The sequence below is a fragment of the Arvicola amphibius genome, chromosome 9 (assembly GCF_903992535.2).
Source record: "Arvicola amphibius chromosome 9, mArvAmp1.2, whole genome shotgun sequence".
Lineage (NCBI taxonomy): Eukaryota > Metazoa > Chordata > Mammalia > Rodentia > Cricetidae > Arvicola > Arvicola amphibius.
In genome coordinates this window covers 53,624,847-53,642,964 of record NC_052055.2, presented here as the reverse complement: position 1 = coordinate 53,642,964, position 18,118 = coordinate 53,624,847, and the positions used below count along the sequence as shown (strand labels likewise).

The following is an 18,118-nucleotide window of genomic DNA, read 5'->3' as shown; positions in this document are numbered from 1 at the left end:
ATACTGGGTCACACAATGCTTCTCATATTATTGTACAAATCCTCTAACATCAAAGGAGATTTCTAAATTGTCTTTGGAGAAACAGAGAGAGTGTAATAGAACTCTTACTCTGGGTAGCTCTGAAGACAGAAGGGGAGAGTGAACCAAATACTGTACACACTTTCTGTGTTTTACAAGGCAACACATGGAGCTATCCTATCATGTTTGCAGAATAGATATAGTTTAGTCAATGCTCTGACTTAGCATGCAGAATCTCCAATATCAGCTGGAGTTACAATGAAGGGAATTATAAGATCAGAAATTCTGTTGTTTTAGGCAATAAATTTGTGATAATTTGTTATAGTAGCAATATAAAACCAATAACTACCAAACATTTTTTACAGGACTCAAGAGAAGCCCCTTGTGATTACCCAAATATTTACCATTTCTGATTTGTCTTCTGTCTTTCTAATCTTGCTAAGGTCCCTCTACTTGTCAGACAGAGCAGGGTTATTCCACCCTTTCTGTCTTTGGCCATAGTTCATTATTTAGTGTGGATGGTAAAGTATGCATTGTCTTAGGATTCCTATTAGAGTCTGAAACTCTGTGTTCCACTTCCAGTCACTGCACTTCCCACTCTTTAAGTCCTAAGTATGTATGGTTATCTTCTAGTAATCTACTTACCTGTCCACCAATAAGTCATCTATCCATGCATCCATCCATCCATGCATCCATCCGTCCATCCATCCACCCATCCACCCACCCACCCACCCACCCACCCACCCATCCATCCATCCATCCATCCATCCATCCTTCATTTATCGTCTTATCTGTAACATTATTCTTTCTTACAAGTATCCATTCATTTCTCAGTTCTAGAATCCCCAGCTCTGGCCCTTGACCCAGGGTCTGAGTTTGGCAGGGGCTCCAGAAGTCCTGGAGCTGTCCAGCAGCCCCTGGCTCCTGGCTAAGTTCTATGTGCAGTCTCTGCCTGGAGGCTCTCCAGCGCCCCGCCCTGGGCAGAGAGCCTCTCATACAGGGCTGGTCAAGCTTCCCTGGCTCACCACCCATCTCTGTCTGTCTCTTTCCTCTGTCCAGCTTCCCCTAGGAGTCTTGCGTGCTTTGGCGAGGTTCCTTTCTCCACCCGGGAGGGGGTTCCTTGCTTCCAGGGCTGCTGCGCAGCGCGTTTCTGAGTACGGACTTCCCTCCTTTGCCCGAGGCGGCCGGGTGCCTTGCCTTTCTTTGCAACCTCGCCTCCTGCGGCTGGGTGGTCCTTTCTCTCTGCCGGGCTTTGGAGACACGCGCCCGATTTCGAGGGGTGAGAGCAAACGCCGCCCATCAACTTGGCACCTGCCGTTGAGATCTTAGGATTCTTACCAAAGGCTGCGATTGCAGGCGGGCGGGCGGGCAAGGGTGGCGGAGGGCGACTGAGGGCCAGCCTGGCTGGACCTGGCTCTGTTTGCCGGGGAGAGAGGCCGCCCCGCCCGCACCCCTGCTCGCGCCCCGCCCTCCCGGAGCGGTCTCGGCGGCACCAGGCTCTCGCCATTGTCTCCGCCTTTCCAACAGGTTCGGGCGCGGGAGCGCGGGCGGGTGCGGGGCGGTCCGGCCCGGCTTTCCCGGAGCCGCCTCTCTTCCTCTGCGTGCGCGCCCGGGCGGCGTGGCTCGGCGGAGCGCTGCTCGGTGCAGGTCCCCACTAGCCCGACCTGGCTTCGGCCCGCCTCGTGCGGGAGCGATGCGCACAGAGGCGGCTCCAAGTTCGGCGCGGACCCGGTGGGGGCCGCCCCGCTCTGTCTTAGGCGTCTGAGCCCGGGCGGTGACACGGAGGCGGTCGCAGGAGCGGCTGGCGCGGCTTTCCCGCTTCACTCCCAGCACCTCTTGGTTTTTATCTTTATTTTTAAAGAGGGAGACGATGGACTGAGACGATGCACGCCATGGAGTCCCGAGTGTTACTGAGAACGTTCTGCGTGATCCTCGGGCTCGGAGCGGGTGAGTGGCCGTCGAGCTGGGCCGGGATGCTTCTAGCCTTAGGGTCGCCGCCCCAAGTCCTTCTGGACTGAGAAGCTCTGGAGGGCGCGGGTTTGCATTTGGATACCCTGTGTACTTGTCCTGGGGATAGGGAGGCAGGTCACGCCCTTAGGGTCTTTGACTAAGGGGGAACTTTGCACAGAGACAGCTTAAAGTAGGTCACGGAGATGGGACCGGGCGCGCTGCTATTTTAAGCTTGACAGCGCGTCCAGGTAAGGCTCTCAAGGTGGAGGAAGGAATCTCCTCTTGTCAGCACTTCCCAATATTGTCTCCAACATGCTTTCAATGCAGCTGTGGAGGCTTGCGTTTTAATGGCCCCCTTTCTTTCTTTCTTCTTTCCTACCCCTCCCCACTCCCATCAGTTTGGGGGCTTGGTGTGGACCCGTCCCTACAGATTGACGTCTTATCAGAGTTAGAACTTGGGGAGTCCACGGCCGGAGTGCGCCAAGTACCGGGACTGCATAATGGGACGAAAGCTTTCCTCTTCCAAGGTATGGCTCAGTGCGAAGCCCCCTGTGCGGTGGGAGGAGCTGGCTCCGAGGCTCTTGCTAACTTGGCGCTGCTCCCCAGCCAGGCGGAAGGTCCCAGCTGGGGCGTGGGGTCCCTCTGCTTCTAGGGTCCAGATCTTTTAAAGTGTGGTGTTTTTACCTCATTTCCCTCTCCCTCCTCCTCACTTGGTGCACTTGGCGGTTCTAATGGATAATGCCTTAATTACCGACTAGAAACTCCAGAGGCAGATGGGTGATTTGGGCGTCTGGGGAACAATAAATTGTAACACAAACGCCTCATTTGGGCGGGATGGATTTGGGAAGGAAACAGGACAGCTCAATCTTGGTTAAGATACCGACCTCCCAAAGTTTCATCACTGTGGTGTCCACCGAGAGGAATTTCTTTACGATTTTTTTTTACTGCACGTCACTGTACTTGAAGCAAGATTATTAGGGAAAGCTCCCTATTTTGCCTTCTCCACCAGTGGCAAGGGGAAACGAAAGACACTATTACAATTATTTTAAAAGCTTTTCAATGGAATGTTCACCCAGAAGCACATGCCCCCATTGCCATAATTGTGTGCATAGGATTTAAAAACTTTCCTTTTCTTTTAGAGTCAGTGGACATTGGCCATTCATAAATGTCCATATTTCAAATAGCATTTAAATGTACTGTGCAGTCAAAACTAAATTTTAGTAAAAACAGTCTGCAAATTGATTGAATAAAGGTTTTGGAGACTGCTCGGTTTGTGGAAAGGTGTTTAGCTTGAGGGTCCAAAAGGCGGCTAAACTGTCCATGGAAATTAGACTTACTCATGGTGAAGCACAGAGAGGCACGAGAGACCCGGGTTTGGCTACCTGTATCCGGAGGATCAAGACGTCCTCCCCCACCACACACGAGGAGGGGATTTCTTTTCTATGGGGGAGAAATGGCTTCAAAAGAAGTGGTGCAACTTATAATTACCGAAGCGTTGGCTATGCAAATTGCAACCAGCCCAGCCCAGCTGCCTTCAAGAAACAGACCTAGGATGCAACTTGGATGGTTCTGTGGTGGCGCTGTTGCCGCGTGCAGCCAGCGCGTGTCACCATGGACAGCAGCTCCTAAGCTCTGTAGGGAAAGGGAGAAAGGGACATGTGTTGCATTTATTTAAGACAAATTTGTTTTTGTAAGGAATTAAGATGTAAACTCTTTTTTAAATAAAAAGAGTATTTCAGTTAAAGTTCTTAATTAGTGCTTTTATTGTGACAAGTGTTTATGATATTTTCTTTACTTTCAGATGCTTTGTGGAGGGTGGGGCTGGGAATCTGAAAACAATGGCCAGATGTGATCAAGGAAATAGAGCTCAATTGTCAACAAAAATTCAGAGTTGAATAAAAATGTAATTAGATGTAGGTTTTTGGCATATGTTGTCATGTATTATTTCTCTCTTTAATTATTGGTCTCCGCAAAATGGGAACCAAGCTATTTCAGGACTTGATGGGTCAAGTAAACAGGAAGATTCATAAACCAAGTTTCTAATAATCAAAGTCCATTGAATTGTCGTGATAATCTCAAAGGCTCCATTAAATCTTCTTCGGGGTAGTAGCTTCCTACATAGAGTGTTCATATGTTGCAAGTAGGAACCTCCAGGAATGCACACTTTATATGGACATTGACCCATTACCTATTAGACAATTGGACAGTTTCTAGGCAATAGTTTCAGGGTAACAGTTTCTTTTTCTGGTTAATTTAAGACAATATTTATTTCTACATAGGTAGTCAGCTTGTTCAAGGTATGCACCATGTTAAGAAGACACATGGCAAATGCCCAGTGTTTTCTTTAAATTGTCCTGAGTTGGTGGATATCAGTGTTCACTGGTGAGCTTCCTTTGTTTCCTAGCTAATACCATACCCAATATTAGACAAAACAAATGCTTCACAAATATAGTTTTCATTCAAAGATGTGAAATAACATTTCCTGCCACATTATGAACATCACTTGGTGTATTAATCACTATTTACTGTTTACTATATTCTTGTAAGGTGTATGATATGTTACTGATACACTACTTATGAACGTTATTAATTTTGCTTACTATATCATTCGAATTCTGAAACCAGCAACAAGTGGACCTGTGAGTAATCAGTAATTCTGCATGGCCTTGAAACTGTCTTTCCTTAAGATGCTAGAGGAGCAGCAGGTTTGTTAAAAAACCGGCTCTGCATCATGGTGTTTCCCTGGATTCCATGGGGCCTAGAGGGACAAAAGCACTCAGACTGTGAGGCATTTTGAGGTTCCATTTATAGTGAGTTGAGAATGCTGCTGGTATTTTATATAGCATGTAAAATGTCATAGCAGGAATAGAAACAAATTAAAAAGCCTGTGAGATGCTCCCAGATTTCATACAAACTTCATGTGCAAGTTTTCTGTGCTAAAGGATATGTTCTCAATAAGAAGTGATCTCAGAACCATCGATTGCTTCTCCAACAGATACTTTCCCGTCTCTTCATTTTGAAATAAGAAACCTCAAAATATGTTTGCCCTGTGACTTTTACTTAATTAATACTTTCATTTTTGCTACCTCATTTTCTTTCTGATTTTTGAGATACATATATATGCACACACACATACACACACATAAACACTTTGGTATTTTTGAAACCATGAATGGTTTTTGTAAATTACTGTGAAATATGAATCTACTACTTAGGATTTTGTTTTATGCTCATAGTAAAACATATGCTTCCAAATCATAACTTTTATGGTAACATCAACCATAAAATCACAACACCATTTTATCATTGCTGAAATTTGATTTATAGTTTGTTCGAAAATTTAATGAGATTTTAAATTTAACCATTTCCTTAATGCACTTGGACTTTGGGTTATACCTGTTATAATTATTACATAATGTGTCTAGCAGTGGTTTGGAATCTAGACATTTCTGGCTGTAATCTGACACACATCCAGAAAACACACTTATTATGCTTTTAAAAATATAGGAGTGTATTCTGATAAAGACTTGCAGCAGGAGTGTATTCTGATAAAGGAGTTCCTACTCTAAGGACAACTATGGAAAGAGTTCTCCCATCCTGGATTTGGAGTCTAGCTAGTATTTTGCCAGATAATGATCATACTAGTTTTCCTTTCTCCGTGTTCATGAGAGTTCACAGGGAAGAAAGCACACACTCAAAGTTAGCTTGAGTTTTAGCTCTCTGATCATAACAGTTCATCCAGGCTTCTAAAATAGATAACCTCATCCATTGTCTTACGCAAATTCCTTCTGAAGTGTTTGTAGATTGTATAGTCTCATTAACCCTGAAGGGGAGACAAAAATCAAAACATTTTTGCCATAGTTGATAATTTAAAGCAGCCTTGGTAATTCCTCTTAAAGAACCTTTACATAGAAAGAAAAGGTGTTCACAGGTATTTGGTGGGAGGCCAGTGCCGCTGGTTGGCGACTGCATTGACAGAGGCAAGGATGATGTGGGCTTGTTTTCAGTGTGGTGATAATGGAGCATGTTAGCTATACCGCTCATGGCTGTGACAAGACACTTGAAAGAGCAACTTGAAAAAATGACTAATTTTGGTTCACAGTCTAAGGGGGAAGACGGAATGCAAATGGCTGTCTGTGGTAGAAGGAGCAGAGAGACTGAGGGTCAGATGTGTTGCTCACAGGAAGCAGAGAGGGAGAGATGAATGCTCATGCTAGTTCACCTTTTCCTGTTTTCCTTTGTATCCAGTTGGAGACCCTAGTCCCTGGGCCACCCACATTCAGGGTGTATCCTTCTTAGTTAAACCACATGAGAAACATCCTTAGGGATGCAAGTGAGCTATGTCTCTATCTATGGCAGTCCTAAATCTAGTCAAGTTGACAGTGAAGCTCAACCATCACAGTGGGCATCTGTAAGCTTCAGGGTAATGGCTGAGGATGCTCTCTGATGGAGCAAAATAGAGCAGTGATCAGAGATGGGTTGAGAAATCAGGTAGACCTAGGTAGAATGTCACAAGTTATGCTTCAGGGGTGAAGGTACTCCATTAATTAAGTTCATCCACTGAAATCATTATTATACAATTACTATACTGTTAGTGTTAGGAATGAAGCAAATCAAAAAATTAAAGCTTCATTGTGCATTAAAATTGGCTACCAAACAACTCTTAAGATAATAATTTAATCATTATTAAGATGAATTATATGAAAAATTGAGAGCATAATGGGATTCTGTATTCTATTTTAGGGAGGCTCAGCTTTAGGGAGACTCGTTGAAGAATCATTTATAATGATAGTTAAAGGATATATATCTGTCCGTCCATCCATCCATCCATCCATCCATCCATCCATCCAGGGACTGGGTTCCATGGTAGAACATACCAACATAGCGTAAATGAAAAGTTAATAGTGCACAAATATGTGTTGTATGGGGAAATAAGGGTATGCTAGAGGCATGCATATTCTACCTGTTGGAACCGGAGTGTTTTGTTATGACGTGGGGAAATTAAGGTTGGTTGTGAACTTACTTTAATAATGCTATCTGGGGTTATCTACAAGAGCCTTCCATAGTTAGTAGTCAGTGTCATGCTACAATGGGAGAAAGCCTAGCCCAGGTACTGCTGTCTTTGAAGATGGAATTGGGCCAAGAACCAAAGAACACAACTGGTCTCCAGGTCCTAGAAAAGGCAAGGAAACAATTACCCTCCGGAGTTATGAGAGGGAGCACAAAACTCTCTCTCATATTGATTTTAGTGCAGTGAAACTAATTCTGGACTCCTGGCCTCTTGAATTGTGAAATAATAAATTTAGTAATCTCTGATAAATATCATAATTTTATCAGCAATAGGCAACTAAAGTATTTTGTGGCATGAAAGTGACTGCTTCTGTAAGCAATCCCTAGACCTGGGGAAGTAGCTTTGGAGTTGGGCATTGAACAAGTAAAGCGTGGAAGAGATTGCCAGGGCTTCCACTTTCAGGCTTAATATCGGTCGTAGTCCTCTCTTAGGATGTTGTAAATTCTGTGTGACCAGGTGTAGTGTTTTCTCATTCATTTCTGATTTGTTTTCTTTAAAATATTTTTTGCTTACTTCAGCTGAAGTTATGTCAGTGCTGTTCATTTTACTAAACCTCCCTAGGTCTCAGTTCATCTTATCTTTCTATTCCCCACTCCCTGCTCTAGTTCTCTCTCTCTCTCTCTCTCTCTCTCTCTCTCTCTCTGTCTCTCTCTCTCTCTCTCTCTGTGTGTGTGTGTGTGTGTGTGTGTGTGTGTATGTATGTATCTATCTGTTTATTGATCAATCCTTATTGTTTCAGTTCTTCTGTTAGCTTTGAGCAGAGTTTGTTGTTCTCTTAGTTCACTGAGATGCTGGTTCGGCAAAGGACATTGCTCATGGGGGACCCCTATGTCTTCCTGTGGCAGAAAGGCAAAGCTTCTCATGCTGTGCCCCTTTCATCCTCTTGTATACCAACATTAATTCTTTCAGCGGATGGTGTGCTCGCGACTTCCTGCTCTCCCAAGGCTCCAGCAATACTATCACTGTAGGTTTTACATTTCATCAGTGTATTCTGAAAAGACACACATACCCATAGCAATACCACCATGGCTGGGAAAGATTTACTATGATACGGTATTTGACAGGACTTCTGGGTTTCTGACCCTGTCATACATTGCCTGGCCTCCCAGGGCCAGCTTTGAAATCTCCACTGTAGCTTCGCTCTTCTACAGCATTTATTCTGTACACTGGTAGAGCAAGTATCACAGGTGACACCGCAGTCTGCCGCTAAGTCCAGCAGGGGCAAGCCGGAGTCAGGCAACAGCTGCCTCACAGGAGCGGATGGCCTTGAGGGTTGCAGCTCTGTGTCCCTAGGTGACCTGGTGCATGGAGGGAACCTTGGGCCTCTTTCTGCAAACAAAGCCTTTTCAATAAGTTTGCTGGTTTTCATTACTGAGACTGTGATGGATGGACTTTTATTTATTCATAAAACGCCTGTAAGCCATCTTTCCTATTGTTCTGGTAAAAGGTACTTGGCCTCTCTCTCTCTTTATCTCTCTCTCTCTCTCTCTCTCTCTCTCTCTCTCTCTCTGTCTGTCTCTGTGTCTGTCTCTGTCTCTGTCTCTCTCTGAGTTTGTCTGTACGTGGATGAATATGTATAAGCATGCTTATGGAGGCCAAAGATCAAATTTAATTCCAACCTTACATTGAAACTGAACCACGCACCTTGCTTTTTGAGACAGGGCCGCTGAGTGCCTTGGGGCTCTCCCAGTCTGGTAGTCTTGCTGGCCAGTGAGTACACAGGGTCTGCCCAGCTCTGCTTCTTCAGGGCTGATATTGCAAGCATGTGCCACATGCCCAGTTTTATTTAATTTTTATAGATTATTATTATTATTTATTATTTTAAGACAGAGTTTCTCTCTGTAGCCATGGCTATCCTGGAACTCACTCTCTAGACCAAGCTTTCTTAGAACTCACAGAGGTTATCTTTCTCTGCCTCCCAAGTGCTGGGGTAAAGGCATGTGCCACCACAGTTTGGCTCCCAACTTTTTTTGTTTAATATGGAGTTGAAGACTAAACTCAGACCCCAGGCTTGTAAAACAGGTGCTTCTCTGAACCTTTCGAAGTCCCCAGACTTTTAAAGACAGAACTAGCATCTTTAGCAAACACCCGCCCCTTTGCTCTGGCTTTCCATGCCCTCCGTTTCTGACCAAACTGCATGGTTTTCATATCTTCTGCTCTGGTTTTGTGTTCCTGGACATCACTGTAAATCTGGCTACATCAACCAGTGACTTTCATGAAACTCTGTGAAGATTGTGTTGACTTGAAATGTTTTCTTTCAGGTTAATTAATCCTTCACCTTTTAACTCAGCCTTCTACGAAGTCTTGAGTATGGAAAAAAATGTACACAACTTTGTAACCTAAGGCTTTCCAGTCCAGTCCCCTTCTGAGCCCCTGAACCCACTCTCCACTCTGCACTCCCAGCAGCTCTCTGCTCTTCGGAGCCACAGTGTCACCCAGGAAGCTCCACTGGCTGCTGTAGAAATGCCTTCCAGTTAGTTTGCCCACACTTTTGCAAGTTTCTCTCACAAACCTTCTGAAAGCCTTCTCAAAGCCTTCTGAAAAAAATGGTTAAGTATTTTAACAAGAAGGACCCACTTGTTTACTGTGTTAATATCATTGTTTTTGTGATAAAAATATCTGAAATAAAGAGGAGAACACATCAATTTTGACCCCTTCCCCCACCTTTTTTTCTGTTCATGAAGGGCTAGTTCAGTTGTTTTGGGCTCAGGTTAAGACAAGACATCCTGGCAATGGAAGCCTGTGGCAGAGGCAGCTGTCAGCTCCCAGCACCCAGCAGCAGGGAGAGGAACAACTGGGACAAGATGTAACCTTCAGAAGCACACCCACACTGCCCTAATTCCTCTGCACACGCTCTCTAAAGAATCCATTCCGCTCTAACTTCATCAAATTAGGACCCTTGTGATTCAGCCACATCTCAGAACTGCCACTAACTGGGCATCAGGCATTCAACGTGCGGGTATCTGGGTGGAAACTTCACTGGCAAATCCTAACCATTTCTGGATTTTTGATGAATTGCTTGTATGTTTTTAAAAAGGTTTTTGGGGGTTACATCTGATTGGAGAATTTGAGTTTCTTCTACCTCTATTTTTACATATTTTCTCATAGCCAGAAAAATTTCTGCAAATAATTTGTCCATTCCCTTTCTCTCTCCTTAAACCCTAACATTTACTTTCATGACCCCTTATCCTCGGACTATATACTTTCACTGAACACATCCTTGAGTGACTGTTGTGATATTTGCTCTACACTGTTGCTTGTTTTTCCCTGCATTTTCCAGTGTGTGTGTGTGTGTGTGTTTGTGTGTATACATGCATGCCAAAGCATGCTTGTAGAAACAGAAAATAGCTTATGTGAGTTGATCCACTCCTTCTATCATATGGGTCTCAGAACTGAACTCATGTTGTCAGGTTTGGCTGCCGGCCCCTTTGGTCTGGTGATCCATCTTTCCAGCTCTGTCTTTTGGCATTTCTTGAAGTGTGATGAGTTTCTTCAGGGCAATTGTGCCAGATACTTTTTGTGAATTTAACCCAAACCAAAAGAGTCACTGGGAAGAAGGAGGCTCGGGTGAGGACTTCTTGTTATCAGACTGACCTATGGGCATATCTATAGGATGTTTTCTTGGTTAATGATTGATGTGAGATGGTCCATGCTAGTGTGGGTGGTGACACCACTGGGCAAGTGGTCCTTGTGTAAGAAAATCAGCGGGGCAAGCTGTGGAGAGCAAGCCAGCAAGCAGTATTTCTCTGTGGCCTCTGATTCAGTTCCTGCCTTCATCTTCATGTTTTGACTTGCTGCCTTGGTTTCCCTTGATGATAGACTACAACCCGGAAAACCAAATGAAAGATTCCTCCTACAACTCATTTTTTTTTGTCAGTGTTTATCAGAGTAACAGAAGCAAACCAGGACAGCAATAGGTTTGAAAGTTTTTGCAAGGCAATTTATACATTTATAAATTTATACATTTCTATTTTTTTCTGGCTCAAGAACCAAGAGAGTATTCTTATTTTAGAGTAATGTTATTATTCTCTCCTTGATTTTCTTGTGTCTGTCTGTGCATTTGGAGAAGCAGGGACTTGCTGTAATCTTTGTAGATGAGGGAGCGCCACATCATCATTCAGGAAGTCCAGAGTAGCTGGCCAGGTCATTTGATACCCTGTGTGTGTGGTGTTCATGCTAGAGTCCTTGGTAATGCTGTCCCACAAAGTAGATAGTAAGAGCTGTTCCCAAGACCCACTAGTGTGGATACAAATTGATTAAATATATAGGGGAGATCAGGATTCTGTGTGACAGAGGTGGCCTTGAGCCTCAGTCCACAAAAATATTGGGTGTTGATTTGGGCTTGTTGTGTCCCTGTGGGGAGATTGGGCTTGACAGTACCAAAAAGTAAGGTTGTATGTTGTGTGATTGCTTCACATTGGGATGGATCTGATGTTCAGGGCAGTAGAGGACATCTCGGTATTTTTAGGGGTCTGGAACCTATAGCACCCGCGGATGGCCAGGACTGCAGTCTCAGTTTATGAGTACCTTAATAGATTACTGTGGAATCTCGGTTTATCATGAAGATAGGTGGGCCTGAAGACCAAGTTCGTTTAACCAATCTGAGCCTCAAGTTGTTGTTGTGGTCTGGGAACAGGCTAATCTTAGATGGTTTGTAAATACTAGACTAGGTCCTAGGACTACGGAGTTTCACTTCACCAGGACAGGTATTTGGGGTATGTGTGGCAGAACTGGTTCCCATTTCCCTTTCTTCTAAGTGAAGAGATTCTCCCGGTATGGTAGCCAAGTTTGGGGCACGTGACACCCGCCTTCTTTTTTCAGCATTCTTTTTAGTTTTCTGTACTGTGTCCAGGAATCTGTCATCGGCTTCCCTTAGCATCTTGAATGGCATGTTCATGTGGAATCACTGTCCAAACTGATACTCTTTTCTGAGATCACAGATAGCACTTTTGAGTCCCAGCCCACCGTCTGTCTGATGCGTTGTTCCCAGGACTTTTGAACTGATTTTATTTATATGATAGGATGGAAAGATGACTCAGTGGTTAAGAACATTGACTACTCTGTCAGAAGATCTCGGTTCCTTTCCCAGTCACTGCGAAGCTCATAACTATCTATAACTCCAGTTTCAGGGTGTATGGTGCTCTTTTCTGGCTTCCTGGCACGCTGTATACACATGGTGTATGGACACACATGCAGGCAAAGCACTCAATGCACATAAAACACAAATAAATAAATCTCAGAAAAGCATTTTTAAAGTTAGGTGTTTTTTAATGATTTATTTGATGCTCTAGTGGGATAAGGTCTAGGGTACCTGGTAATGGTACAGACATCTTTTCTTTTATTTATTTGATGTTCTAATGGAATAAGATTTAGGGTACTTGGTCATGGTGCAGACATGTTTTCTTGTCATGTTGCTGTAGATCTTTGGCAGTCAGGAGACAGTGTGGTCGGTAGAATGATAATCCCCAACTGTCCACACACTAACACTCAATGCCTGTGGATGCTATCTCATATAGCAAAGGGGATTCAAGTTTGAAGATGGAATTAAGGTTATTTAGGTAGTCAGCTAGCTTTCAAATAAAGAGGTTATTCTTATATTAACATCGTATGTCCAGTCTGGGCAATCCGAGATTTTTATGTTGGTAGAGGGAGATATTTGAGTCACTGTCAGTGTGACACACTGTGGGACTTGCTGGTCCTTGCTGACATTGAGGGTGGGAGCAGGCATGAGCCAAGGAATGTGGAAAACATCTATAAGCTGTAAAATGGAAGAAAGTAAAGGTTTCCTGATTCCAAGAGGAGTAAACCCCATTGATACCCTTGGCTTTGCTTCTTCAAACCCGGTTTGAAGGGATGCTGGGACTGTGAGGTAGCACATTTGTCTGCATTAGTCTCTACGCTTGCGGGGATTTCCCAGCAGGAGGAGAGAAGTTACCTTCCGCCGGGGAACTGAGAATTCATGTAAAATTGAATTAAACTTTCTTTTGAGTTCTCAACCAACTCTCACAAGTGTGTCTGCATGGTGGCGGAAAACTTGGTCTTGAACTTGACAGTTAAAATTGCGCTAATCATTCTTCAGGGTAAATGCTGTAATGAATTCTCTCCAGGATTTAACCATGTGCAAATCCTGAGAACAAACATTAAAATTGAGTGTCACATAAAGAAATATATCACTTCTTCTCCCAAAGTTAATTCAGGAGGCATGCTTAGAGGGGGAAAAGAAAGAAGGAATGAATATTTTGGTGATGAGCTGGGCTAAGTTAGCATGCTCTTGGACACTCAGTGAGAATGACAGTTAAGTTTCAACAAGAGCAACTACATGGGTATGGGGTTCTGATGGGCACCGCCTCGGTTGGACTCGGAGCAGCTGTAGCCCTTTGGGAGGGCAGTGGGCAGTGCATGTCATGACCCATGTGTCACTTGTCTAATCGCTGTGATGATGAGTTACCACCTCTCCTTGGCAGTATTCCACTCGCTCGTGCTCTCTGTGCCCAGTAGAAACCACATTCTTGCAGGCAGCTGTCCTTTCTTACATTCCTGTGATTATCTGTCTGTGACTCAGAACTTGCTAAGGTGCTAACCGATGGCTCAGGTAGCAGACATTAAACCCTTACGGGTGTGACACGCCTCCTGTTGATTTACCTCCACTTAGCAATTATTTCTTGCTCTGATTCCAGTTTAAGAGATTGTAGGGGAACAACAGGGCAGAACAGAACTCCCATCTCCCCCCTTTGGCGCCCTGAAGGGAGCTGGAATCTTGGGCGTGTGTACTCTAAACTGTTCTTGATGGTACCTCTGCTAAGAGTTCGTGGAAGAGAAGTGCCTTTTCTACCCAGGGAAGATATGGGATGATGGATAAAAACCCTACTCAGTTAGTCTTAAAAAAGGAAAGAAAAGATAAAGCTAATTCCAAGTCAGTGTTCTTATGCAGTGGCATCCAGGACCTAGGCTCTAGAGCTGACAGATACGCAGCAGCTATACAGACCACACACCTTGCCATTAATTTATCCCAAATTTTCATTGGTTCATATGCAACTCAAGATGAAAGGCTAAGTTCTTATGTCTACAGAGTCATGCAAAGCACTCTACTTTCTAAACCATTTGTTCCTCTATCCCTTGTTCAGTTTGTGTCAGGTCTCCTCACTGTTCCACAATTAGCCCCTGCTCACGGGTCTATGCTGGCTGCTCATTCTCCTGTTATGTACTTTCTCCAAATACCTGCATGCTTTTCATTTTGCCCATTTTATGAGCTCTCTCAAGGAAAAAGGCCTAATCTGACCAAGCAGTGAAAAATATTGTAAGTCTTCCACTATACACATATTCTTGACTTTGATCTCTAATGTCTGTCACCTGAAAGCATTGCTGTAACTCACTTCTCACTTTGTTTATTGTCAGCCAGAAAGCTCCAAAATGCTGGAGATTTGTGAGTCTTTTCATCATGATTATGTACCCAAGAATCTAACATTTGGTGAGAACTCCTTACATACCTACTAGAAATATGCTGTCTCGGTTTTGATATCTTGAGGTTGGAGAGTCTGTCTTGTTACCTTGTACCCTACAGAATATACATGGTGTTCTCAGTAAATGTTCAGTGACTATATATTGTGACATTAAGTGAGTCCATGGGAAATTTGGCTTTTTAAAAAAATATTATAATGTTTGTATTTATGTAACTACAAAAGGGCCTGAAGAACCCTTCTATCACACCAGCGTTCTGTTCTGTAGTCACGGGAAAGCTGAAAGCAGGAGTCCTCTTTAGGCCATGCTGTGACAGGCAGCACGTTGATGATCTTAGGCTTACCGAACATTTCTTGAAAATAGGAGTTTAAAGTTTCTGTTTGAAGAGCTATGAGTTAAAGAGTTGGCAGGGACACTCATATTCATATAAGTGTACCAAGGAACATATAAACAATCATTTGAATTGTTTATACTATGGTTGTTTCCCATTATTTCAGTCAAATATACTGGACTGCGTCTAGAGAACAGTTGCCAGGCTTGGAAACAAATCCAGGTGGTGCATGTTTGAAAAAGGTTGGACGTATTAGTTCAGAGAACAAACACAGGACTGGAGGAATTCCCTTTAGATGCTGGAGACTCGTGCATAGAGGATTTAGATTGACGTCGGGTTGTCTTAGAGCACCGACTCCCACATGGCAGTTTGCAAATTGTCTTTTTTTTTTTTTTTACTGCCTTGTTAAAAGACTCCTGTGTCTCTGAGAGTGAGTCCCAGGAATTTATATTTTGAAATGGTTTCTTGTGGTGCAGGTGTTCAACCAAATTCATGAACTGTTGTCTCAAATCGAGGTATCTAATTTGGTCACTAACCTGAGTGGCCACGGAGTACTGGCATGCACATTCTTCAAATGGAAATGAGTCTGAAGTATAAAAACAGACTCTGAAGACAGTATAAAGTTACAAAACTTCATTATTATTTTATGGTGAATTTACATCTAATAATATTTTGGATATAGTGGCTCAAATAAATGTATTATTAGAATTAAAACAGTTTCTTTTTACATTTTTAATGTGACCACTAGAAATTTCATTATTTATGTGAGTTACAATTCTCATACTTCTGCTGGTGTAGAGGGCAAATTGAAGACCCACAGAGAAGTCAGGATGAGTCAAACTTGGTGTCAATGTCAGAAAAATACTTCCAACAGTCTCCTCCAAAACTAATTGGTTTATTCTAAGGACTATCTGTTCATTTATCTATTCAGCGAGCATGTTTCTAATGTGTCCAAGGGGTGGTGGACTTTTGTACTGCCTACCAGCCTGCTGGCCTTGTTTGCAGAGAGAGGTGACACTCATGAGTGTGCTCTTCCAACATTTCATCAAATTGCTAAGCACATTATAAACACAGACTTATTTAACGTGCGACTATTCCAGAGAGGCAGTATATTGTGTGATGCTTCATTTAGAAGTTGTTCATCCTTCTGAGACAGGTTTCCAGAGCTTCTGTTATAGAGTAAGTATTAGCATTATTGCTTTTGTTACTAGTCTCCATTCCCTGATGTTCAGAATAAATTAGGATATTTAGAGATGGTGTAAATCAAGAAACTTAAAAAAAGTCATGCCTTTTTAGTCTGTTTTTTTTTTTCAACTAAAAGTGAAGGAATCCTTCACTGTGTGAAGCCTCAGACTCCAAACGGGAGTGAGAAACATACTTTCTTAGAGAGTACTCATTGTTAGTTCAAATTTGAATCCAGAGACTTTGGACTTAGGCCTTTCTGGGAGTTAAAAACATTTAATATTTTGCTATTATTCTGAAACTAAATTTATAAAATGATTTAACCAAACTCCTTCACCTTGAAATCCAGTGACAGAAATTGTAACTAATTGTAGTGTGGCTTTTACCATTTGTAACTCAGGTTGAGGTTTCTGCAATTCATCTTAACTTCTACACTAAAAAGGGAACCCCTACTACTATAAGCTGTACACTATGTAAGACTTAAGATGCAGACTTATTGGAAGTAGGATGTGAAATCCTGGGAACCGACAGGAAGCAAGGCCTCTGAGGGAAGAAGCGTGCATACTGGCTGCCATTCACATTGAAGACTTTGAGACTCGGATGTAGTTATATTTTAAAAGTTTCTATAAATACGACATCACCCACCTTGTTGATGCCTCCTAGAGCAAGTCATCTCGGTGCATTTTCATCCCTTCTCTACCATGGGGTCCATTTTTAATATCGAGGTTACATTTGCAGTGAAAAGAATAGAATTGGCGTTGTTCTTTGATGACATATTTTCAAATTATGACGTGTTTCAAGGACTAATAGATAAACAAATATTCCCTGTGTGAGTCGCCGACAGGGCAGGGAGCCTGTGAGCAGAGAGAACCCACCTAGTCAATGGATGATTGCTTTTTGTTTTGCTCAGCAAATTAGTAAAGCCGGGCAGCAGAGCTAGGGAAGGGCCAGGTGGGCTGTGAAGACTCACAGTGCTGGCCGGTCACTACCACATCCTGGTGCATTAACTACACAGATACGAGGCAAGCAAAAGGAGGATTGCATATCCGCGCCCTTCTAGCCGCGCCTGGAGGGAATAGGAGAAGTAACCACTCCATCCAGCACTGCACACTTGAGCTGCTCTCTTCTGGGAACAACTGGCATGAAGCTGCAGGATTCACTTTGTAGTTCCAACATAAAGCAACTGAATGGTGCTATTGGGAAATTCATTTTTCTTTTCTACCCCGTCATCATAGAAGGCATAAATAAGTTGAACTTTGGTTTCTAAAATTTTTAAAATTAAATTTAGTTTTTAAAAAATGTATGTTGAAATGCAAACCCACAGGAAGAAAAATTCCTCAAGTTATTAAATAGGTATAAAATTCAGACCCACATCTCTCCATTTAAAGAAAGGATAAATCAAATTCTTCGCCCATATTCGCAGTGATATTTTAGTGGATTAAATATACAAGATTCAGCTAAAATAAATCTATAAAAATATGAGTGAGGTCATGGGAAGTGTGAAATAAATGTTCTTTCTTCAGTGAGACTTGTTTTTAATTAGAGAAGACAGACAGAAGTTGCTGCAAAACAAAAGATCAGATGTTTCTGAAGGGCAAAATCTGTCCCTGTGGCTTTGTAGGTATTGAGCAAGGGCAAGCTGTGGCAGAAGATGCTACACACCAGATTCAGTGTTCCCTAGGCAGGGTGCAGAGAGCTAAAGCCCACTGTCTCTTGGGCAGATCCCTGCCAACAGGCCTTTGTAGTTATGTACTTTGTACTTATGGGGGGTATACTGCCCCCCATAAGAGTGAGTCAGCCATTCTGTGTTGGTCCCTGCTAGAGCAAGTTCTTTTTGTTGGGTATTTCAGAATTCTCTTTTGTTTGGAGCTATGATTTAGATCCACCTGCAGCTCCAATGTCTATCAACAAATGATTAATAAGTGAAAATAGGAGCTGGCAAGATAGTGAGCCATCTTCCCATATACGTCTTATACACACAAACACACACACAAAGAAAAGGGAAAAGTGGTAGTTACATAAAAGACAGCATGCTGAAAAGATTCTGTAAATGTCAATCATCTATCGTCTCCCCTCTCTCTCTCTCTCTCTCTCTCTCTCTCTCTCTC

The 18,118-nt window shown here is 43.0% G+C and overlaps 1 protein-coding gene across 1 annotated transcript in view; it reads left to right on the top strand.

Moving 5' to 3' along the window:
* Positions 1 to 1,517: 1,517 nt before the first annotated feature.
* Nell2 (neural EGFL like 2) overlaps positions 1,518 to 18,118 on the top strand; it is a 304,209-nt gene continuing 287,608 nt past the window's right edge. The window contains 3 exon segments of the mRNA XM_038342735.1: positions 1,518 to 1,545; positions 1,880 to 1,965; positions 2,367 to 2,495. Coding sequence (XP_038198663.1) covers positions 1,902 to 1,965; positions 2,367 to 2,495 — 193 coding nt within the window. The 5' untranslated portion in view covers positions 1,518 to 1,545; positions 1,880 to 1,901.